A 26,142-nucleotide genomic window follows, 5' to 3' on the forward strand; every position below is an offset into this window, starting at 1 on the left:
ACTTGAAGAGATTTTTCTTGGATTTTTGAAGAAATTTTCTGAAATTCATAAGCTTGAAGAAGAAGACAGTCGTCGTCGTGGGATTTTTAAGAAAGTTATTTTAGTGTTTTAAGCAATTGAACGTCAAAACGCGTTTTTATATTTTTTTGAACTGGTTATTTGCTGCGGGCTTCTTAAAAAACCGCAGTAAATAAGCATTATTTGCTGCGGTTCTAAGAAGCCCTCAGCAAATAAGTATAAATATATATATATATATATATATATATATATATATATATATATATATATATATATATATATATATATATATATATATATATATATATATATATATATATTTAACTTATTTGCTGCGGTTTTATTAAAACCGCAGCAAATAATGCTTATTTTTTTATTTTAATTTTTTTTCGTTTAATAAGCACTTATTTGCTGCGAGCTTAATAAAACCACAGCAAATAATGCTTATTTGCTGCGGGCATCATGAAAACCGCATCATTTGTATTTTATATTTTTTTTTCTTTTTTTTTGCTATTTAATGCTGCGTATAAGGAAAACCGCAGCAAATGAGGTTTTTTCCACTAGTGTATGTTGCACGCATGCTGGAGGTATCGAGTTCGAGACTTTGTAGCTTTATGTTGCGCTTGTGTTGCTGTGTTGATTATTTTGACGCTAGGGAACGTGCAGTCGTTCCATATGGAACAATTAATCTTTCAACTTACTGTCTTCGATGCTCATTTTGATCGATCGTACCCATTTAGCACGTGTCATAACTTTTTCATTACAACTCCAAATTCGACATTTGATTGCTTAATTCGAAGCTAATGAACCCAATTTTAACATCCATTAGGAGATCCATCAAATTGTGGGTGTGTTGATCTGCATGAGCATTTAAGTGAGCCATTCCATGATCCATACTTTTTGCTTTACTTGGGTTGTACTCCTGTTTCACCTCTTTTCCTCATTTCTCCCTTGGCTTTGCTTCATGCTTCCTCCAAGGCTCTTGGATATTAGGTGGCATCACTCTAGCATGCTTTAAGGCTCGAGAATAGGTGATCAATCTGCAAAAACGAGCAACCAACTTAGTACTTTACGAAGGGCGTAAATCAAACCAAAAGCAATGGAAATGCTCAAAAACTGAGGAATAATAATTTAATAATGAGCCCAAATAATTGGTAAAAACAAGGTATATCAAGTAGCAAAGACTTTTGTCTTTTGTTTTGTATCGCGTAATATCATTTAATAATCTTGTTCCCGTCTTTACTTGTCAAGATGATACTTTTCATCATTAATACACCACACTAAGGATTTACATTATGAGTCACATCCACCTTGAAAAAATAATTTCAATTCTGCATATAACCATCGCGTCAATCAAAATTATTTAAGATTTGCAATTGATAACAACAACCATCCTCGAATTATAAGTTAAACTCTTACAAATTATTTCAGGTGTCTTGTCATGAATTGATATACAACCTCACACACTTGAATTAACATATATTACTTAACAACATAAATTATATAACATGCATTGTCCGTTCGTATATGTGCCTTGTAAGCACGATTCAAAACACAACACACTCCAAGCATAAATCACAACACAATACACTCCAAGTACAAATCAATTAGTGACCCTTTACGAATTGAGGTCCTATCAACAAATAAACACCACAACCACGTACTAGAGCATGCACATACATACACGTCATTACATACTACTAGTATACATCCATCCACAATAATTTTCATTTGTTCAATTGATGTGCTCGTTTTTAGAGCACATTTATCTCCTCATTGTAGTGTTGAGTCTCGCATTTTAGAATGTTTTTTACACACTTTACTCATGATTTTACCTTGCTCTTGAGACTTAGAAACTTTGATCGAAGATTAGAGGCGCGTACCAAAGCTTTCCCACGCATTCCAAGTCTTCCTCAAGGTCCCTGCAAAGTCCAGAAGGCATCTAAAGCTTCAAAAGACGAAAACAGGCCAAGAAGGAAAGCATTCGGCCGAATGCTGGTTCCATTCGGGCGAATTGGAATTGCTTCGGGTGAATGGATCTAAAACATCAAAGAAACGTGCTTGGACTTGCTGGATACCCTGAATAGAGCCCCATTCGGGCGAATTCACCTTCCATTCTGCTGAATTCAAGCCCCAGACTGCGCGACTTCTTTTCTTCACAAACCAAACTCCGAGGGCTTTTAGGGCTTTTTACCCCTTTCGTTCCTTAGCTTATAAATACCCCCTTGTATTTGAATAAACCCCATGCCTATTGTGAGAGCTCTTATGCCTCACTTTAGAACATCCAACATTTATTTCTTTTCTTAGTTTTAAACCCTAGATTAGATTTAATGTTCTTCATTTATACTTTCTCTACATTCATGTCACTTCATTTATGTAAGTTTATTTCTTTAATGCTTTGATGTCTTTATTGCTTTCCTCTATTGCTTTCTTCTATTGCTTTCCTTAATGCTTTCATTTAATGCTTTCTTAGTTTAGATTTAATGCTTTCTTGTTCTTCAGTTCCTTCAATGCTTTTCTTGTTTATTGCTTTTACCTCTAGTATGTTAGAGTAGTTTCTTTAGGGGTTTTAAGTTAGAGAAACCCTAGGTTTGGTCTTGTCTTCAATGATTAGGATTAGGGTTGAGGTTGATGATGGTTGTTGATAGATATTCGATTCGAATCTTGTCCTGCCACTCCTAGAGAGACATAGGGCGATTATAGGTCGTTCGTGTGGCTTATAGGGTCACCAACTTCCTCTCGATATCTAAAGTGTCTTGATTGATTATCGTTCGAACTCCCTTGACCTAGCTTATCTTTATTTCCAATAGACCATCCTAGGGTGGACATAGTCTACTCCCACTTGTCTTTCATTGTAGAGTTTCGCTTTTTATTCTTGTTATTAGTTAAGTTCACCCACCAACCTACCTTCCATATAACCTTCCCACACCAAGTCTTTAGTTTAGCATCCCTTGTCCTTGTGGTTCGACCCCCGACTTACCATTACACTCGTTGTAGTAGTATCAAGGTGATTATAAATATTGTTTGTATAGCCAAGGCTTTTAGTATTAACGACGTGCTAGAAACCCGGTTATCATCAATCATTCAAACACATTGTACTACATGTTTCAAAAACATGCAAAATTTTAAAGCCAAATTCTGATAGTTTAGGTATCCAAAACAAAAAACCAATTTCACTAATGAGTCCAAAAGATACCAATTACTTGTGCACCAAATTTCATAATTTTAAGCCCCATTTACTATTTTTACTTAATTTAATTGTTAATTTTTGTAGCAATTTTTGTTAGAAAATGTTAAATTTATCTTAAAAGTTAAACTTTTTTATATCAATGATCTGAATACATCATACAATCTAACATTTAAATTATAATACTTAATAAAATTTATTTTTCTACAGACTTTATAATTTTCTGAGTCGAGTTTTTAATATATAATTACACTTAGCATATATTTTCACAACTATGATTCATTCGCTCTATATAATGTCTAATATATTTTTTTTGAAAGATATATAATGTCTTATATTAATTAACTTAAAATGTTTCATACTATTATGTAATCTTATCATCGTAATTCAAGGTATTTTTACTTAAAAAAAAGGCTTTTTTAAGAATATAAATAAAATTTTAGGTTATTAACAAAATATTATTTATGAAATACTTTGGGTAACTAAAAGTTATTTTGAGCCAATGAATGATACTTATTTCTACCAAACTTTCATTCATTCAACTCTTCAACGAATTTACTGCATTAAAATTGAAAACCCTATGAAACGAATGATACTGTTTTCAAAAAAAAAAAAAAAAAAAAAAGCTCTTCAACGAATTTACTACATTGAAATTGAAAACCCTATGAAATGAATTTACTACACCTGCCTAAACAAATGTAATTTATTCATCCAATTATCATTCTCAATCCCTTCTTTCTCAAAGAATTAGTACATCGTCTCCACTTGTTTTGTCATTCATACATTAATGGCGATGATGATGGATTCAAATGTGCTGAATGAAGGATTCGCAGTTGGGTGTGTGCTTGCAATCAAGACTACTTTAGGTGAAGAATTTGAAGCAACAGTTATCACCTTTGATCGACTCTCCAACATCCTTGTTCTTCATATCCTTTATCTATTTAATTCTTCTATTTTTGTTTAAATTTCATATTTTGATGATTAATGTTTCTGGGTTTTGTTCATTTTGGTAGAATAATTTGTGGGTTTCCATTTATTTTAGCTCCTTAACTTGTATTTTTTTTTAATGGAATTTTACAAGAGGGTTCTAAATCAGGCTCTAGAAAGAATTTAAGGCTTTTGAAAGCTAACTATATTAAAGAATTTACCTTTTTGCACCAAGTTGAAGATCCTCTGGATATCAAAAGTTGTTATCTTGATCTTGCATCTGTTCAAGCTAGAGAGGAAGCTGCTATTAGGTTAGTTTCTTTGGCTTATTGTTTTTTTTTGGGTGTATCCCGAATTAAAGGTTTAGTTTAAGCTTATCATTTGATTTGGTTAGTTTCTTTGGCTTTTTGTTTGGGTGTTTTTGGGATTAAAATTTCAGTTTCAGTTTTTGATTTGACTATGAGGTGAGTTTCTTTGGCTTTTTATTTTGGTGGGTGTTTTGGGATTGAAAGTTTAGTTTCGGTTTATGATTTGATTAGATAAGTGTCTTTGGCTTCTTATTTTAGGAATTAAATTTTCAGTTTCATTTAGTATTCGATTTGTTGGTTTTTTTTAGGCAAGCTGAGATTGAAGCTGAGAGGATTGGAGTTGGGGTGACTACTGAGGCTCAGAGCATTTTCGATGCGCTGTCAAAAACGTAAATAGCTCTTTGATCCCTCTTTTTCTTGTTGTGTTTAATTATATTGTTGAATTTCTACTGTTTTTAATCGAGATGCATTATTAGAACTATTATTTTGATAATGAGGATGGAGTTGAAGTTAGTATTTTAGTTGTATGTGACCTTGAAGGTGACTTGGCAAGACTTTGTGCCCCATCCTAGTTTGAGAATATTTGGTGTCATTACTTGAATGATAAGGGGGTTTTACTTGCAGTCTTGTTTTGCAATTTGAATTGATACTCTGATAGGTTTCTAGGTTTTGGGATCAATATGGCTGATCCATAGAGCTTAACTAACTATTTGATCTTGCTTGATTAATGCATACATTTTGTAATTAGATACTGGATGTTATATTCGTCATTTTGTAATTGGGTACACTATTTAGTGTTGAAGGATATTTTGTCAGCATGCATCATTGTAGATGGACCTTGTAAAAGTTGTTCGTAAAGTGTTGATCCGGAAGAATTGATTGTTATTGGAACTAGTCAATGAATGCAACTTGAAGCATGTGATAAAAATTGAAGAAGTTTCACGTAAGCATGTTAGATTGTGCTATTCTCATGATATAAATTTTTAATATGGAATGTTGCATCAAACTCATGCCAATGTTAAACATTGCCATTTTCAAGGAAATAGTTTTGGCTTATTAATTTAGAATGCAATTGTTGCCCAATAATCTTTGCTCCAATCATTAAGTGCAGTTGTATGCAAAGTTACAATTAACAAGCTAAAATCACCTCCTCATAATGACCAAGTTCAACATGCTTGAGGAGGAATCAACATTTCAATTAGAAAAAATAAAAGTATTCGGAGGCTAACACAAGCCAACACATACCTATGAGACTTATTTTTCTATGACTTGGTTTAATTAGTGCCTGAAGCAGTTAATTTTTACATTTGAAGCTCTTTTCATGTGTTTGAGAGATGGAAATATACTTAAAACTCATAAGATGGCAAGTTAATGTGTTTAGTATTTGGATTGCATTTGGAAGATATTTTTGTATTTTGATATTGATTTGTAGGTCATTGGCTGTCTCTCATTGACAAGAGTATAAACGTTGTTAAAGGGGATAACAGAAAAGTCATAGATGTAGAGTAGTCAAGTTACTAGTGTTTCTTTTTGAATATGAAACCTTAGTAAAATCTCTTGCAAGCTTTATTTCCCCACCCATATAGTGAATACCTTATATTACATTTGAAGAGATGATCTTATTGCTTGCTAGCAAAGTAGCATGACTCAATAGATTGAAGAGTTTATGTTTGGCAAGACTGATGAAGTGATCCTAAATTTGGTTGTTACATTATGTGATTATGATTGAAGATAATGTATCCCTTGTCAGGGTACTATTTTATCCTTTAAGTGCATTTCAATATCTATAATATCTGTTGGAAAAGCATCTAGTCTTAGATGAGTGAATAAAGAAGCATGAGAATGCCTCAATGTTTCAGGGTTTGCTGTAGTACTTTAAGAAGTTATTTCAGTTCTCTTTGATTTCAGACTTACTAATAGGTATGAAAAGTGACTTCACACTTGAGTTCTTTTAGGACTCTGTCTAAATATTGATGATCATTTGTTATTTGACATGCATGGTGTTAAAACTCTTTACTGAACCTAGTAGAATTCCACAAGTCATACTTAGAACTATGTCTAGTGATTTATCTTGACATGTCCAAAAGCAGTCCCAAAGCTGGAAAACTTTAGTTCTCTACTAAATGCAGATCTTAGTTGACACAATACTTTGTTTTGATTGAGAAAGATTTGCTCTATAAGTTGCCCTATAGCTTGTTAGATTTAGTGGGATATGGAATATGATAAAGCCTCCAAGTTTACTTGATGGCCACCAAGAGTGTACATTATACCGAAATGTTGACTTGTGTTGGAATAGTATGTTGATCCATGCCTTCTCAAATCTTCTTCAACGACAATGAACAATGAGATGCCATAAAATTTAAAGAAAACTTCGCTGGAATTTGAAGAGAAGCTCTTGTGGGTTGCCGCCCATTGATTACACTTAAGTTTATGATTAGGTATGCATGAGAAGGCTTACACTTTTATTTGACACCCCTTTATAGAAAAAACAAAATTATCGGAATAAGTTAGAGAAAGCTTTGGTGCCTTTTAAAGGGAATTCTAAGGTCATTTAAACTCATTTTGGCAAGGTCAATAATGAGGATAGATAATAGTTAAGCTTCTTTTGTTTTGATTAATGATTGTGCTAATAATGTGAGGAAAGGATTTGATGAATAGTATTGGGGCTCTAATACAGCTCTTATATACTTGTTAGAAAACTATGATAGAGATTTATTTCTTATTGTGCTATACAATGTTATATTTTGGTTGTGTTACAAAAAACAAATGTTTAGAAAATTACAATTATACTTGTAGTTCTTGGTGACCTTCTACCCAAACCAAAGGCTGTTTCTAAGTAGTCTCTCTTTGACTTTGATGTTGTTAAAAATAGAGGAAGTACTTTAGATGAACAACCATGAAAGAAAGCTTGAACACAACTTTCGTATGGAAGAAGAAGAAGATGAATATTAATGATTCTGAAAATATGTGTGTGTGTACAAATACAAAGGACAGCTGCCCTATTTATACAAGAAAACGACAAAACTACTTTACAAAGAAATAAAGCAATAACAAACTAAACAAGGCAATAACAAACTATTACTGACGTGTACACTGTATTAACAAAATAATAACAAGAAAGATGCCTTCTATAATCTTCTAAATCCTTCTGTAAGCTTCACGTGATTGGACCACTGCTTTGTGTATATAACCATCAATAGGAATATGAAGACAAGTATGTATACCATCATTTGTATTTGTATGATGTAGAGTTGTATTTGCAACACCCCCCCCTGAAACTTGAGTGGGTGTTAACCACACCAAGTTTGGACATTAAAGGGTTGGACAAGGAAGCAGGAAGAATTTTAGTAAAGATATCAGCAAGCTGCTCAGTAGTAGGAACATAAGAGAGATGAAGAAGCACTTCAAGAACTTTTTCGCGTGTAAAATGATAATCAATGGCAATGTGTTTAGTATGGTCATGCATGACGGGATTATAAGCAATTTGTATTGCGGATTTATTATCACAGAATAAAGTAACAGGTTGAAGGTTGGAGACACCCAATTCTTGGAGAAGGCGAACAAGCCATGTCACTTCGAAGGCTGCGAAAGCTAAAGCTCTATATTCGGCTTGGGAGGAGGATTTGGAAACAATGGATTGCTTCTTAAAACGCCAACTGATAGGAGAATCTTCAAAAAGAAGGACATAACCAGTAATTGACCGTCTGGTGTCCACACAAGCTCCCCAGTCCGAGTCCGAATAGGCATGGAGATGAAGGATATCAGACCCTTGTAGAAGAATACCTCTATCCAAGGTGAAAGTAACATAAGTAATAGTATGGAGAAGAGCAGAATAATGTTCCTCAGTAGGATTTTGCATGTACTGACTCAGTGATTGAACTGCATAGGATATGTCAGGTCGAGTGTGGGTGAGAAAATTCAACTTACCCACTAAGCTTCTGTAAAGAGTTGGGTTAGAAAATAGAGGGGAATTGCTAGCTTGTAATTTAAGGTGAACAGGAAGTGGAGTAACAATAGGTTTTGTAGGGGACAATCCAGATTCACGAACTAGATCAGTAGCAAATTCTTTTTGAGACAGTAAAATGCCAGCAGAGTCATGAGTAACTTCTATTCCAAGAAAGTAACTCAATGTACCAAGATTGCTAAAGACCCTGTGTAAATGTGTCTTTAGTTTGTCAATACTCGAGATATCATCACCAGTCAATATAATATCATCCACGTACACAGCGGCAATAGTAATAGATTTGGATGTTCGTTTGATAAAAAGAGAATAATCATTCTTGGACTGATCAAAACCTTGGTGAAGTAACTCAGTTGTTAGTTTGGCAAACTATTGACGAGAGGCTTGCTTCAGCCCAGATAAGGATTTTTGTAGTTTGTAAACAAGAGAAGGAACAACATCAAAACCTTCAGGTGGGGTCATCTAAACCTCCTCATACAAATTACCATGTAAAAAAGCATTGTTCACATCGAGCTAATATAATGGCCAATGTCGATGAGTAGCAAGAGCAATAATAGTACGCGCAGTTGTCATGCGTATGACGGGAGAGAAGGTTTCTTAATAATCAATACCATACTCTTGGTTATAGCCCTAAGCAACAAGTCGGGCTTTGTACCGTTCAAGAGTACTATCAGCTTTGAGCTTCACCTTATATACCTACTTGTAGCCAATGGGTTTTTTGCCTATAGGTAAAGGAACAAGATCCCATGTATTATTGGAGATGAGAGTTGATATTTCATTCTGCATAGCCTGAACCCATTTGGAACGTTGAACAATAGATTTGTAATTTTTTGGTTTAACAAATAAAGACCTATGATCATGGGTAGATGTCATGACATTGCATATGTATTGTTGGAGATAAGAGGGAGGGTTATGTGATCTTGAGCTGCGTCCGGGTGGAGAGGAAATATTGGGTAAAGATAAAGATGGATTAGCTGTAGAAGTTATAGGGGTATTGTTTGGTATAAAGTCATTAGTAGTATGGGAAAGTGGAGCATAGGTGTCATTAGTAGTATTAGGAGGTGTAGCATGAATTGGGTTATCAAGAAAAGGTGTAGTTTTAAAGGTGTCAGGAGTAGGTTAAGAAGTGGGTAAATAAAAAGGTAAGGGTGTGTGGTATCCAAAGATTTAATATGGTATGGAAAGATTTGTTCATGAAAGATAATGTCTCTGGAAATGTGAAATTTTTTGGTTTTCAAATTGTGTATTTTGTAAGCCTTTTGGGCAAAAGGGTATCCAATAAAGATACAAGGGTTAGCTTGAATTGGGTTATCAAGAAAAGGTGTAGTTTTAAAGGTGTCAGGAGTAGGTTAAGAAGTGGGTAAATAAAAAGGTAAGGGTGTGTGGTATCCAAAGATTTAATATGGTATGGAAAGATTTGTTCATGAAAGATAATGTCTCTGGAAATGTGAAATTTTTTGGTTTTCAAATTGTGTATTTTGTAAGCCTTTTGGGCAAAAGGGTATCCAATAAAGATACAAGGGTTAGCTTTAGCATCAAATTTTTTTCTACCATGTTTCAATGTAGATATAAAGCACAAACATCCATAAGCTTTGAGATGTGTATTGTCTGGTTTTCTACCATATAGCTTTTCATAAGGAGAGATATTATTTAAGGATGCTAATGGCATTCTGTTTATGAGGTATGTAGCACATTGGACTGCATCTCCCCAAAAACTAATAGGTAAATTAGACTGAAAATTGAGGGCTCGTGCTGTTTCAATAAGATGCTGATGTTTAAGTTCAACAACCCCGTTTTGTTGGGGTGTTTGAACACAGCTTTTTTGATGATGAATTCCCTTGTCAAGAAACAATTGTAACATATCCCCTTCGCACAACTCCTTTGCATTCTGTGCGTACTGATTTGACATGAGAATTAAATTGAGTTTCAATGTAAGACAAAAAGCTTTTCATTATAGAGACACAGTGATCTTTATATTTCAAAAGATATAACCAGCATGATCTTGTGAAATCATCAATGATGGTGAGAAACATTCTACAGCCATTGTGTGTTTCATTAACGTAGGGGCCCCAAAGATCTAAATGTAAAAGTTCAAAAGGATTCTTAGTAGCAATAATACTGTGATGAAATGAGAGCCTAGTCTGGCGAGAGAGTGGGCATACAGTACATATGATGGAATCTTGAACATGTGAAAAATTAAAATTCGGATACATGATTTTAGCCTATTAAAAGGTACATGTCCATGTCTTAAATGCAACAGTTTTATTTCTTTCAACATGTCAAGAGTAGTAGCATTACTATAGTAGCTTTCTTTGGGTGTACTAGTAGTTTTATTGTGGTCTTCAAAGAGTATTGTCCAATGTGCAATAGCCATTGTTGAGTTTACCAAGATGAAAGTGAACTTATTTGGGTTAGTCCTGGAACCAACAACCAAAAGATGAGAAAATTAGTGATATATAATTATCAGTACACAACTTATGCACTGATATTAAATTGAACCGGATCTTTGGTACATATAGCACATCTTTGAGAACAAGATTGTTGTTAAGACTAATGTCCCCAATCTTTGTGATTCTCAACTTGCTGCCATCAGGAATAAGAACTTCAATTCTACTGCCATCAATGTTCTTTAAGTTCTTGAATAAACTGATACTGTTGCACATATGGTCCGTTGCCCTACTGTCAATTATCCAGTAGTTAGAGACATTTTTTGAAACAAAACAGAATGTACCTGCTAGCTTACCATTACTGATGAGATTATTTGCATCCTCAATTGTATTCTCCTTGTTCTCGGTAGAACCGTCACTTTTGTTGAGTAATGACAGTAAATTGCTCAATTGTTTAGATGTGAGACCTGTTCCTCCCATGTTTGAGATGTTGTCAACATGTTCACCATGTGTATTAGCAGCAATCTTCCTTCCTTTTGGGTCCGGATAACCATGAATCTTAAAATAGCGTTGAATCGAGTGACCTTTAATCTTGCAATGGTCACAAAAGTAATTGTTGTACCTCTTCCCTCCTCCATTATTTTGTGTTTAGAGTCTCTTATAGCTGTTGTGGCCTTCATTTGTTCTTCCCTGATCATAATTTTTTCTTTTATCACTGAGAAGAGCTAAGGATTCTGTAGGAGCAGTTGCCTTGCAAATTTCCTTGTGTCTCTCCTCTTGGACCAGAAGTCTATAAGCAGCTTGAATTGTTGGTAGCTCACTCATCATGAGAATTTTAGTACAAGCTTGGTGGTATTGTTCATCTAATCTCATCAAGAAGTGAATCAACCGTTGGTTTTGTTGACTCTTTAAGAATTGTTTAGTTAGACCACAAGAGCAACCATTACAAGAACACATAAGAAGAGGATAAGATGATCAAGTTCATCCCAAAGAGATTTTGCTCTTGTGAAATAATCAGCAATTTTCATAAAAGAGTTTTGATTAAGTTTTGTAAGTTCCTCTTGCAAGCTATACAACTGTGCAGAAGAAGATTTTCCAAACCTGTCTTCCAAGTCATGCCATATTTCTTCAGCATTATTATAGTACATAACACTCTTTGCTATTGTTTTATCAAGAGAAGCAATAATCCAACCAATTACCATGTTATTGCGCCGCTCCCAACACTTAGAATCAACAGAATTAGAAGGCGGTTTAGAAGATGTACCATCCACAAAACTGAGTTTGTTCTTTGTAGTGAGGCCAATAATCATGGACCTCTTCCAATCAGCGAATCCTGTGCCATCAAATGGTGTTGAAACCAGTTTTATCCCGGCATGATCAGAAGGATGAAGGTAGTATATACTTGCTGGATCTTGAGTTGGATCCACATTAGAGATAGCCATATTTTGTAAGAAAGAAAAGTGATCATAGAACACAGAAAAAAAGAAATAGAGAAAATCAGAAGGAAAGTAGCAGGATAGCCCACTCTGATACCATGTTAAAAATGGTGGAAGTACTTTAGATGAACAGCCATGAAAGAAAGCTTGAACACAGCTTTCGTATGGAAGAAGAAGATGAATATTATTGATTCTGAAAATATGTGTGTGTAAACAAATACAAAGGACAGCTGCCCTATTTATACAAGAAAATGACAAAACTACTTTACAAAGAAATAATGCAATAACAAACTACACAAGGCAATAACAAACTATTACTGATGTGTACACTGTATTAACAAACTAATAACAAGAAAGATGCCTTATATAATCTTCTAATTCCTTCTGTAAGCTTCATGTGATTGGACCACTGCTTTTGTGTGTATAACCAACAGCAGGAATATGTAGACAAGTATGTATACCATAATTTGTATTTGTATGATGTAGAGCTGTATTCACAGCAGATGTGTTTGTGTGCGTGTATTTTTCACACTCTTTTATGCTACTTTAGCTAAATACTATCACAAATTGTGTACGTGGAAGATCATTTCTTTTGTGATAGCACACAAAAATGGCACTGATTTCTGACAAAATTATTCTGAACACTTAATTTGCTGCAAAACACGCTTTTTCACACTCTTTTATGCTACTTTAGCTAAATACTTAATTATTCTTACCATTTAAACTGTATACATGATTATCTTGTCTAATTTATCTGATTATCTCAGTCAGTTTGGTGTACCTTAGCAAATGCCACTGCTTGAGGTTCTTTTGTACAGTGAAGCTTGCTAATTGGGTTAATGCTTAGCATAAAAATAAATGACATAGTAAAACCATACACTGACCTTCAAGTTGCAGTGAGATATGATGAAATTTCTGATGTGCTTGCTATAAATTTCTCTTGCTCCATCTTTGCTGCTAGTAAGAAATTATTCTGAATTTTTTGTAAAAAATAATTCTTTTCGCTAAAAAACATCGTAATGAAAAAATTAAGGTTGGACTTGGCCTGAAGTTTGAGATAATTACTCACCTTCTCTTTGAGTTGTGTTCTTTTGATTGATTTATATATTTCATCTATTTTAAACTCCATATGAGAAGTCGAATAAAATGGAGGTAATTAGCTGCACACTCCTGTTAATAAGAGGACATTCTATTAGATATTCCAAAAAGGAGAGATAGGAATTACAGCTATTTGAACAATTTCTTCAGATCCTTTTTGCTTTGTGTGGGGTGTTATTAGTTCAAAGTAGTTAAGAGCAGTGAAATAGTCATTGATATAACATAGATAACTCATGAGACTAAGCAATTAACATACTATATATTCTTCCGGTAGAGGTTATAGTTCATTTCCTGGTAACCCCTTATAGACTACAGCAAAATATGAACAATGCACTCATAAGCCTTGTTAGGCATGTAATTTGGAGGTTTACTTGTAGGTTGCCTTATTTCCGATTAATTTGAGATGCTTTTCGAATTAAATGCTGCTGTGGCGTTTCATGACTCTTAAAAACTTACAGAAGTTAATTGAGTCGAATATGTCCATTGTCCTATGTCCAACACGAATTTCAAAGTTTATGTAGCAATTAGCATAGCTCTTTGGATCCTTATTTCTTTCAAATTGTTATTAAATGATTTTATGAGGTACTGTTGTCTTTTGCTTGCTTCCTTTCTCTATTGTGTATGAAAGTATGAAATATTGGAAGTTTGTTTAAGTTGATGCTGAGGCTTGGTGGCCGTCATTGTATCCTACCTTTTGTGTTGGCAATCTTCCATGTCAAAAACTGGAGGTACACTGTAGAGAAACTTGTGAAGGTAAATTCTGACGAACCAGGAGTAGTATTGTACATGTATCCCGAGTTTCTGCTTTTTTTAGAATTTCAAAATTTTGAATCTTATTCAGTTTTTTTTATAGCATTATGAATCCCTTGACAATGCGAAGTTTGCATAAATATTCATGCCTAATAAGTCCTTTCTTTATCTACTATGGGTAGCGCATCTCCTGTGATAAATTTCCTTAAATTACCTCCTCCACTTCCCATATTATTGTGATTAAAGCTTTGTCATTGTATTGTTGTACCTCCTTTCCTACGGCATGAATGTCAATTGGTCATAGCAACAATGTCAAAGCCTTACCCAACAATATATATGGGCTTAACTACATGAACGAAAGCAATTCGACATTGGAAATCGTCACTAACAAAGACTATACTTGTAGCTATTTAATAACAATGTTCATCCACACATATTTTCCTCCTTCATTCATTCCTAATTATTCTCATAAGCTCTCGTGCAACTTTTAATTTTCATTTCATTTAACTCTTGTTATTCAGGTCTTCTTAAACGTACCTATTCCTTTTCTAAACTCCTCAAAGTTTCAACCAACCACTCTTATAACTGCTGTATTTTTAGGTAATGTGACCAAACCAAAGTTAACAATGTCCTCTCATTTACCTTTAATATCAACGACTTCAAGATCTTTTTGACGCCTTCATTTCAAATATCCTTTATCCATCTTTATCCCTATTTTCCTACAACGATCTCTTCTAAAACGCCCAACATTCAGATTCATATAGTCGCACAAGTCTAATGGCAGTCCAATTTTTCCCTTTAACCTTATTGTTACACCTCAATCGCATAAAATTATGGTCCCAATTTACCATTTGCTTTGATGTTCGGTAAAATTTTCCCTTCAAACCTTAGTGAAACACTCTGATCACATAATATTCCGGTTGTAGTTTTCCATTTTGAGTCGCGCACACTGAATCCTAAGTGACTTCTAGTTCACTATATGCGCCCATGTGCAAAATTGGTCTTAGATATTATGTTGAACTAGTTTGCTTACTCCAAATCTGAATGTAATGTATAGGTTGGAGCCACTAATGGTGTTGTGGTGATGAAATGTAATGTATGTATAATTTTGAGTTCATTTACAATAAGTTCTACAGCTCATTTGGAAGTCCCATGTAAATGTTTAGCAAAAAGTCTACTGTAAATGTTTATTGTAATGCGTCTCCATCCTAAAACCTTTTTGTTTCTGCATAATTTTTCCTTACTACTTATAATCACTATTAATGACCATTCAGTTACAGTTAAAGTCCATGTAGTTCTTGGGCTTTGAGAAGTGTTGCTAACACTATTGTGTGACAGATTTCTTTGCTCTTTGAGCCAATCATTTTGCCGAATTGGGTTCATCCTTACTAAAGAAGAGCTTTTGCACCTTCCATTGCAGTGATGTGCTTTCATACTTTTATATGTAGGCTTCCTGTGCATTGGGACAAGACTGTTATAGTCGTGATGGACCAAGTACGAGTTAGTAGTCCTTATAACCCTGAATCTGTCACCGGAGGCACTCCAGCAGCAAATGATCGCGTTAGAAAAGTGGTAAGACCCCAAATCTTTACTTTCTCGATGCCCGAGTGTAATGGCACTCTACACTTTCAACTTGTGCCTCTGTATTCTCACTAGCTTGTTCTTTTTCTTCTTTAGCTCGAACTTGAGAGGAAGAGGCTGCATTCTCGTGGGTCTGCTTCATAATCACGTTACCGTTTTGATCAATATAATTGCTGTCAGAAGAAGACCAAAGGTATGATCTAGGAGGGGCTTCATTTGCGGAATCTCCAGATGCTCCCGATGCTTGAATGAAGGATGCTGATATTTAAATCGCTAAATCTTGTAGCTGATGTCAAGATATCTGCACGAACCGAATATCTTGTAAGGCATTTTAAGATAGTCTGAAACGGAGTGAGAATTAATTTGCTTAGTGTGTTGCATATGTTTCTTCTGTTTCTCTTTATCTATTTGCACAAGGACGGCAGGACATGAACTGTGATTAATTTTTCGGATATCAAATGTTGTACTGTTGGAAAATCCAATATATCTTTTGCGTAGGTAAATATGCACAAACTGAAGTATTGCATATGCTAGAAGTATACATCGCATGTGATGTATTGTCGTGGCCTGTGGAGAATTCAAAAGAGTTTAGACGAGAAAGGTGACGCCTTTTTAGCATGAGATTACAACTTTTCCGACTGCATCCCTTGCTGCCTTTGCCGTGTCAGTTTGATTCTAATCAAAAGAACGATCTAACGTAGAAACAGGTATAGGCAGCCAATGCTAAAATCAGTTCAGAGGCGCCATGTCTTATCCGTCAGTTCATTTAAAATTTCTTGTTATTGTTTTTGAGTGGGAGCTTCTAATTTGGGGTGATCTAAAGTTGAGAGCTCTGAAGTTTTTGGAAAAAAGGTCCAATGACTAGTGTATTCTCAATTTTAACGCCAAGAAAAATGCCTTTTACACTTCAAACAGGTAAGAACTCATATTCATCGACCACTACCCATAATGGGTAGGACTTTTCTTATTTATATCCACTGGTTACCCACCAATATCATATCCAATCATGGGTAATGATCAAAAGATTAGTTTAATTCACAAATAAAGGATAATAACAGTATTATGGTTATTAGGTTGAAGTCTTCAAAGCAAAAAGATGACTTGGAGACATGTTTTCTTAATTTTTTTTTTTAAGATTTCTTTTTAAAAATTATTTCTTGTTAGCCAAGGTATAAATTAGAAGTTTTCAAAAAGAAAAGATATAAATTAGATAGATTTAGAAAAACGTGGGGAAAGGTTTTCCACTTTTCCTGTTTGAGGTAAATATAAATATAGAAGTAAAAAAAATAATAAACGTAAGCCCCAAGCATTTTTTTTTCTTCATATATAGTATCAGCCTTATAAATACAACTTACTAACTCCACCCTTATTTAATTTTTGAAAAAGAAAACAAGAAAAAGAGCAAACTGATAAAATCATGCAGATCTTTGTTAAAACCCTAACTGCTAAATCAATCACCCTTGAGATTGATAGTAATGATACCATCAGCGATATCAAGGCCAAAATCAATGAAGGAAAAAGAAGTGTGGACATAGCAATCAACTAAGGAGTAAGAAGATGTTTCAGACTAAGAACCGCGGGGATTAAGTTTTTATTGAATTATTTGTGATTTTATGAATTAATGCATGCCCTAATATATATATATATATATATATATATATATATATATATATATATATATATATATATATATATATATATATATATATATATATATATATATATATATATATACAGTGGCGGACCCAGGAATTTCAATTTGGGGGGGCAAAATCCGAACGTCACGTCGTTCGAATAATTTGATCGTCGTCCGAATTTTTTTTTTTTTAAAGAAAAATAGAAAAATACAAGAAAAATAGAAAATTACAATTTACAATATCAAATCCGATGTTAAAAGTTTTACAATCCAAAATATTAAAAAAAAAATACAAGCGTTCAAATGAAAATTACAAATTAATCCTTCGAGTTTTCATATTTTTAAAGCGATCAATAATCTTTTCATCAGAAACTTGTAGAAACACTTCCTTCTCAATGTAAGTAACCAAACAATCATTCACTAGTTGATCACCCATGCTATTTCTCAACTTATTTTTGACAAACGTCATTGCGGAAAACACTCTTTCTACACTTGCCGTAGCAACAGGAAGAATCAACATCAACTTGATTAGCAAATGTATAAGAGGAAAAGTCTCATGTCTCCTTGTTTTAACAAGCATCATGGAAAGAGAATTGATATCTTGCAAATCATGAAATCTTTCATCATTTTGCATAGAATCCAAGAAGACATCAAGTTGAAGATCAAGAGCCGTTAAATCAAAACATGAAAACTCTTCGGGATATAAAGAAGCAAGTTTAAGTATCCTCTCTTTATCAAAAGATGAAAAGTTATAATATTCAATGATATATATATATTATATTATATATATATATATATCATTGAATATTATAAGTGAATATATGCATATCATGGAAACTATTTTTACAATGAAAAATATCCTTGATTAATATTGATGAAAAAAATATTTGATGTTGATTGTCATTGAGATTAATACATGTAATTAGGGCTGAAAAAATTATATGATGATCCCAAAATTTGATGATTAAGTCCGATATCCGATTTTGAAATTATAATTGAAATAGGATATTCGATTCGAAAATTCGGATATCGGATATAGATTTGGATATCAATGTTGAGATTTCAAATATATATAAATATCTGACATGTTTAAAATATTTAGATGTTGAATATCAGATATCAAACATTATTTCGTATATTGACTTTTCGTATATTATAAGTAGATTTAGATATCCGATATTCATAAGAATAAAACCATTTTAACTAAATTCAAAAATCAGATAGTTCCAAAATCCAATCTTAATATTGTCGTATATCCAAGTCAGATATGATATCTGGCATTAGATATGTTGTTTTTTGGGATTTTGGATATCAAATTCGATCACTACATGTTTCGAATCGGATACCTGATTGCATGTAGTATATAGTGTTCCCAAATATTCGATACGAAATATCCCGGTATCTACTTTGAAAAACTGGATAATTTATTTGATCTTTCAAATGGATATAGGATCCGTCTCAGAATATCGGAAAATCGGATATACAATTTTCCTTTTTTCTAATATAGATATAAATTTTTTTTATTAAAAACATTTTTTATGTTGATGAATTTACTAATATATGCAATTCTTTACTATAAATAAGTTGCATAACTAATTTATTATTAATTAATTTAGACTTTTAAACTTCAAGTATATTCCCATAATGATTTGTTTTCATACTTTAAAAGCTAAGCTTGATTAAAGAAAAAACGCAAATTGTTTTTTAAAAAGCAAAAAAAAATTATAAGAATTTAAAAGTTTGGTATTCGCTATCTCATATGCATTAAGCAGGATATCCGAAATCCAAATATCTAGATTTTTCGAATCGGAATCGTATCATGATTTTCACTACTATCTAGATTTTCGGATTCAGAATGATTTGTATTCGGTTTGATCACCCCTAGTATATATAAATTGATGTTTACTTTGCCCCTAAACTTTTAGAGGGAAAAAAGATTAATGTGGAAGTGATATATGTACTTAAGGCCAATGTATTTTATATGACGACGACGACGATAAGGAAGAATTAAGTAGAATAATCCAATATTTTTTTGATTTTCCTACAATAAGCCCACCTACTGATTAACCATAAATAATATCAACTTTATGGGGTATTTTTTAGGGTAAACGCGATAATTAAATGACTTACTATAGCAAGTTTTATTTACTTTTAAAAAAAGATAAATAAAATTAAAATGTTGAAATAATGCAAAAAAAAATGTAAAAAAATTTTTTTTCAGATTTTTTTTATTATTCATAATTTTTTATGTAAATTTTCAATTTTTTTCAAATTTTACATTAATTTTTAGATTATTGTTTTAATAATTTACATAATATAGAAGGTCATCAAGTTACCCGAGTTCACTTTAGGCAAATACCAACTAAAGTTGAGATTATTCATGGTTAATTAATAAGTGGGATTATTGTAGGAAAATCATGAAAAGGTTGGATTATTCTAGGTAATTTTTCCTAATAATAATAATAATAATAATAATAATAATAATAATAATAATAATAACAATAATAATAATAAGGCGTGTAACGTTAAGCTTTATCTTAAACATCATATTGCGAGTGACCCTTCTTTGTTCTGTTCTCTGAACATAGCTCTTAAAAAGTAGGATATTTGGCTTTGTGGGGTGAGTGCGTACGCATTCACTCATTCAATAAGAATTGTAAGCATGCCAACGACTCCATGATTCCTGCTCCTAACTCAAATGATGATGCAATTTATGGCATCCCTTTCCTTTGGTTCCTGTCTATGTATCTAGTGTGGCTGACGAGGCTCCCAGTTTGGGTTCTTCTATTGGTTGCATTTCCCCTACTTTTGATGTTAATCTTCTTGAACGTGTTGTTTTTAAACCTTTTCGGACGGTCAAAAGTATGCCTTTCAAATTTCTTCTTGGCTTTCTTGCTCTTGATGCGGTCGTGACTTGCCCGAGTGATGATTCTTCTAGGTTGCAACTTCATATTTTGCCTTATTGTGTTTTGGTACCTTTTTTTGCTAAGAACAGATCTGAACGAAGGTCGAGTTCGAGGGAGCAATGCCAATCTGATAGTATTTCAACTATCGTTTCTAGTTGGCGAGATCCTGATGACAAGCTTTGTTTGGCTTTGGATCATTCAACTAAGGTACCTCCCGCCCTCTACTAGTGCTACGAAGGTTAGTAGCCTTGAAGATTCCAATTTGTATCGAAGCAAACGTAAGCTTGGGGATGGACATTTTACCGCCGACATTAAGGTGATATCTTTATCTGGTGGGACACCTTTTTCCCCGGACATCCTTCAAGTTCTAGAATTGTTGGGCTTAGAGCTCAATATCTTGTGGATATGATGAGAGGTGCCGCATCAACAATTGTTGATAGCTTGTTGTGCTCTATGATTAAGGTGGTCAATTATGATGGTAAGTGCCCTAGCGTGCTTAGGGGCTACAAACCTAGTGCTCCTCTCACCCCTTCGGTTAAGCCATGGGGTGGTGTCGATCCTATTGTTGTTGGCATGTTGTGGCGTAGGCTTGTGTCTAAGGTTACCACTATATATAGTTGTTGAGAAAACCATGAATACCTATTTTGAAGATTTTTAATTTGGGGTCGGCACACAAGGGGGCGGTGAGGCTGTTCTTTATTCTGGTATCTCTTTGCTTTTTGTGGATTTTAAAAATGCTTTTAAACTTGTTGATAGGAGTGTCATATTGTTTGAAACAAGGATTCTGTGCCCCTCTCTTGCTCCTTGGGCGGAGTTTTGTTACTCCCAACCTGCTAGGTTTTATTATAGTTACTCTATTATTTGGTTTTGTCAAGGTGTCCAACAAGGTGATCCCTTAGGCCCTTTGTATTTTTACCTTTATTCTACATCTCTTGGTTTTGAAAATTCATCAATCCTGTAAGCTAAACCTTCAGGCTTGGTATCTGGATGATGGTATTATTGTTGAGGACACCCTTATGGTCACCGAGGCCCTACATATTATTAAGGAGAATGGACCATCTCGTGGTTTGTTTCTCAATGTGGATAGGACTGAACTTTTTTGGCTTAAAGAGGATCCTAAAAGTAGAGAGCCAAAAGTCTTCCCACCTAACATTTCTCGTCCTTGTGCGGGGGTGAAAATCCTTGGTAGGCCTGTGAGTATATATCAGATTTTTTGTCGTGATTTTTCCTTAAAGAGTATTTCTAAAACCATTGAGCTCATGAAAGTTGTTAGCAAACTCCATGATCCACGGTGTGAGCTTCTCCTTCTTCACAATTGTGTTGGGTTTAGAAAGTTTTTTTACGCCTTGAGGACTTGTCCATCTGATTCATTTTGGGATGCACATATACAGTTTGATCTTGCTTTGCGCACTTCCTTGGAGAAGATAGTTATGGCCTCTGGTCTGGATTTTGGGGATTGACATGGAGGTTAGCCATCCCTATTAAGATGGGTGGCCTTGGCTTTTACTCAGAAGGTGATGTTATTAACTATCCTTTCCTTGCTTCTCATCTTCATAACGGTTTGCTTCAAGCTAAGTTTTTGGCTAACAGTGATCTTTTTTCCCTGGATTTGGCTTTTGAACAGGCGTTGCTTTCTTTCTTGTTCTTTGTGCCTCCAACGCTTTGACGAACTCGTTGCCCCCATATGATGAAAAAGTTGACATGGGCATATTTTGGTGTTTTTGACAAAAGCCTTGCGTCTAGTTACATGCTCACCCCAAGCCAAGTTTGCATCCTTAATTCCCGAGAACCGCATGCCCCGGATTTCCTACTTACAATCCCTATTGATGGTTTGGGACAGAAAATGAATCATCGTCAGTTTTGCTCTGTTTTATGCTATCAGTTCACCATTTCCTTGTTTACCGAGGGTAGTATATGTCCAAGCTATAACACTCCCAAAATGGACAAATAGGGGGATTATATTGTCCGTTGTTCTAGTGAGATTGGTGTGAACTTTTGTCGTAGTTTCATTCGGGACATAGTCGTTGATATCTGTTACAAAGCTGGTATTTCGGCTCGTAAGGAGGCGCCGATAGAGTTTTCTTCGGAGGCAGGGAAAGATCTTAGGCTAGTGGATCTCCTACTATAGTAATGGAAGCGGGTGGGATATGGAATGGGTCTAGATGGATGCCGATCTAGATTGTTTTCATAGACCAGACCCAGATCTGGATCTAAATTCGCGAGTCTCAATTTTTAGGGAATAGATCCGGATCCATGGATCATGCGGATTCAATATAGGATCCGAGTCTAAAACGGGTCCAACTTATTTTGACATGTTTGGTGATTTTGGATTGTATTGAGATTGCGATAGAACTATATTCATTGACTAATAATAATAATATATACAATTACACAATCTGTCCTCCAAAATAACATTATCCTGTAGTGAGCAAACTCGCTTAAGAGCTAGTTTACAGGGGTATGTTCGGTATGCAAATAGATAATGAAGTAGTCGAAGAACACACAATTAAGTTGGCAAAGTTCCTTGATGTTTTACGTTGCTCGTTTGTTGGATGAATGTCCTCATGTGAGTGCTTTGTGCAAGAATATCATGGTTCGGCCTGTTTCAGATTAAGTTTTGAACATGGATAAACAAACATTATGTCAATTATAGTTCATGATAAGTTGTGCTCTAGTATTATGAACTTGTAATTTACCCGCAGTATTGATATTTGCAAATGCTTTATCTTACGTAGTAACTATGGTTTTTCTAGGCAAATAGGTTTGATATTATGTTTTTATTTTTGTGAGTTTTTATTTGTGAATTGTGATGTATCAGGTTAATAATAAGAATTGTGACAAGGAATAAGTAATTTGCAGCCCATTAATTTAAAAGGTTTTTTAAAAATAAAACGGGTTCTTAGGATCCATGGGTGTTTCGGGCATTTTTAAAATTACAAATGAATCCGGATCTAACACGGATTCATCATGTCTAAAATTTTAGGCCCCAGACACGCAAAAAGGATCTGGATCTACGGATTTGGGTCGGGTCTTGGATCCATTGCCATCTATATCCTACTATTTAATTAGGTTCATGGCCAAAATGCTTGTGTGGATGTAATCAGAGGTTCGCCCTTTGTTGGCACGAGAGTCTCCCTATGGGCCCCTGGTGCCTTTTTAGCTAATGTTGCAGAAAGAAAGAGGAAGAAATACCCTGCTAAGTGTGAGAAGAATGACTAAAAATTCATCTCCGTTGCTTTCTCCACTTTCGTCGAGTTAAGCAAAGACGCGTTTGACCTAATATCAAGGATTACATCGTTTTCTTTGAGTAACTCAAGTAGTACCAAGTCTAGGGCACACATTTACCACATATTAGCTTTTTCTATTTAAAAGGGTGTGGATACTCAACTTGTCGCTTGTCTCTCCATTAACTTCTTATAAAGTTTCTTTATATGAAATGGAATAATAATAATAATAATAATAATAATAATAATAATAATAATAATAATAATAATAATAATAATAATAACAATAATAATAATAATAATAATAATAATAATAATAATATTATTATTATTATTATTATTATTATTATTATTATTGTTATTAAATTATTATTATTATTATTATTATTATTATTATTATTATTATTATTATTATTATTATTAGATAGTTAGATAAGACAAAATGAAAAAAGAGTTAAATAAGCCATGAGAATTAAGAAGTGTGACATAATATCTAAAATTAAAAAATAATAAATTTAAGGATAAAAATTGATATTAATAATTCAACCTTTTACTCATCTATTGTGAATAATCTCAATATTTGATTAATTTTTAAAAATTAAACCTTTGCACTTAGTTTGCTGTCTTCATACTAATAGGGTACGCTGATAGCAAACTAATGGCAATGGTTGAATTATTATCAAATAAAAAGTAATGCTAATAATAAACTAAAAGCAAATGTTGAATTATTAAAAAATAATCCAAAGGTAGAATTTTTCATAGCGAATGGGTGAAAGGTTGAATTATCAAAATTAATTTTCCTAAATTTAATCAATCAATAATCAATAAAATATACTAATGAAGAAACGTCAATAAAATGTGCTAATGAAGAAACGATTTGAGACACGTGTCACACTGTCATTAAAAATTTTCCCCCTTTTTTCTATTATTGATAGAGAAACTTTTGATATTTGACTTGATATATAGGGAAACAATTAACTCAATAAAACATGTAATATTTGTTGATTAACTATAACTATGTGATGATATATTGAAATACTATATTCCTTATATAAACCAAAAGAATAATATACATGTAAATCTTTATTTTAACTTATATAATAATAAATCATCATCATATAATGAATAAGCTAACTATCATAGTTGAAGATTTTTTAAATTTTATTTGTCTCAATTATCAATAATTGAGACAAATAAAATTTAAAAAGTCTTCATGTAACAGACTCAAAATTCTTAATCTTAATCTTAATCATCCGATCAATTATCTAATCCTTTGGTTATCTATTTCAAACCATCTTTAATTCGTAAACCTTTTCTGATTTTGTAATTTTTTCGAATATTAAATTTTAAAATATTATTTTGTTTAAAATCTTTTTATAAGCACTAAAATATTATTTTATTATTTTATAGTATGAAAAGTAAAATTTTATTATTATATTTACGGTTTTGTAAAACATTACGTTTTAACTTTCTTCCTTAAACTAACATTACTACTTATTATTTTAACCTTATAACTTTGATTTAATTATTTTATACATAAAAATTAGTTGTGTTTTTATTATTAACTTTAAGTATAGTTTTAAGCAAAATTTTCTAAGTAAATTACATATTTATGATCAAATTTACCCATTATTTTAAAGTATATTTACTTGTACATATTAGAACAAAAATTTGACGAAACAAAATCCTTTCTACTTAACTCATGATGTTTATTACTTACACAAGCTAACCTTCTTTTATACTTCAATCTCTTATACACCCACTTAGACACTCCAACTCTTATAAGTTTACTTCCACACTCCAACTCTTACACATACATTTACATACTTCAAACCACTTACACAAATTAGCCTTCTTACATACTCTTAACATTCTTATTCATAAACTTATGAACTAAAGTTGCCCAAAATCCATAATAAATACCCCCTTTTTCCATGTGAACACTTCCACCTCCATCATCAAATCTTTCTAACATTCTTTCTTATATCTTCTCTTCACTAAAATCTTACTAACTTAATACCTTTATTAATAGTTGAAGAAATTTATGAAGATAGAGCTTAGAACACTCTTTATTTAGCTTAAATCATAATCATTTTAGAGCATTATGAGGTTATTACTGTGAGTACTTAATGTATTATTATTTTTGGAGTTTGGATTTATTTATTTTGAGAGCTTAGAAGATCATCATTATTTTGAGAGTTTGGAATAATTATCTTTGGAGCATTATTATCTATCTTGGAGGGTCTTATTTTTTATTATTTTTCTAATTAGTACTTAGTACTAATCCTTGGTGTGTTAGTATGGTATAACTTAATTCTTACCCTACTCTTTTTGTGCAATTTTATATTATATTTACTTTATAATATGCAAAGTATGAAATATGTTGATATGTTTTAGTAGGAAGTTAGTTTAATGAATTTATGATCAAGATTATATTAAGTATGTGCATGCTAAAAGTATTTTTAGTATGTTAATTTAATAATCTTTGAACAAGCTTAGAAAGTTGGGTGCAAAATCATATTCTAGTAATATTAAGTGTGATTTATGTTATAAACTAATGCTAGTATGTTTATGAATTATGTGTTACATTAGAAATGTTATTATATTTAAGAATTTTTATGTTAGAATTCTTTATTAATATGTTTATGTTAGCCTTCAAACAAGTTTATAAGGTAGTAACTTATTTTATGAACGTATTTTTTTAAGTATGGTTATATTAAGAA

General features: G+C 33.0%; 2 protein-coding genes across 3 annotated transcripts in view; one reads left to right on the forward strand and one right to left on the reverse strand.

Annotated features, from left to right (window-relative positions):
* Positions 1–26,142, reverse strand: part of LOC130814806 (oxysterol-binding protein-related protein 4B-like) — a 988,965-nt gene that overhangs the window by 474,794 nt on the left and 488,029 nt on the right. The gene's annotated exons all lie outside the window — the stretch shown is intronic.
* Positions 3,797–16,135, forward strand: LOC130814823 (uncharacterized). Its single transcript, XM_057681048.1, has 5 exons — positions 3,797–4,130; positions 4,283–4,443; positions 4,749–4,829; positions 15,521–15,644; positions 15,750–16,135. Exons 1-5 carry the CDS (start codon positions 3,993–3,995, stop codon positions 15,795–15,797), a joined length of 552 nt encoding a protein of 183 aa, XP_057537031.1. The 5' UTR covers positions 3,797–3,992; the 3' UTR covers positions 15,798–16,135.

The sequence above is a fragment of the Amaranthus tricolor genome, chromosome 6 (genome assembly GCF_026212465.1).
Source record: "Amaranthus tricolor cultivar Red isolate AtriRed21 chromosome 6, ASM2621246v1, whole genome shotgun sequence".
NCBI classification, from domain to species: Eukaryota; Viridiplantae; Streptophyta; class Magnoliopsida; order Caryophyllales; family Amaranthaceae; genus Amaranthus; species Amaranthus tricolor.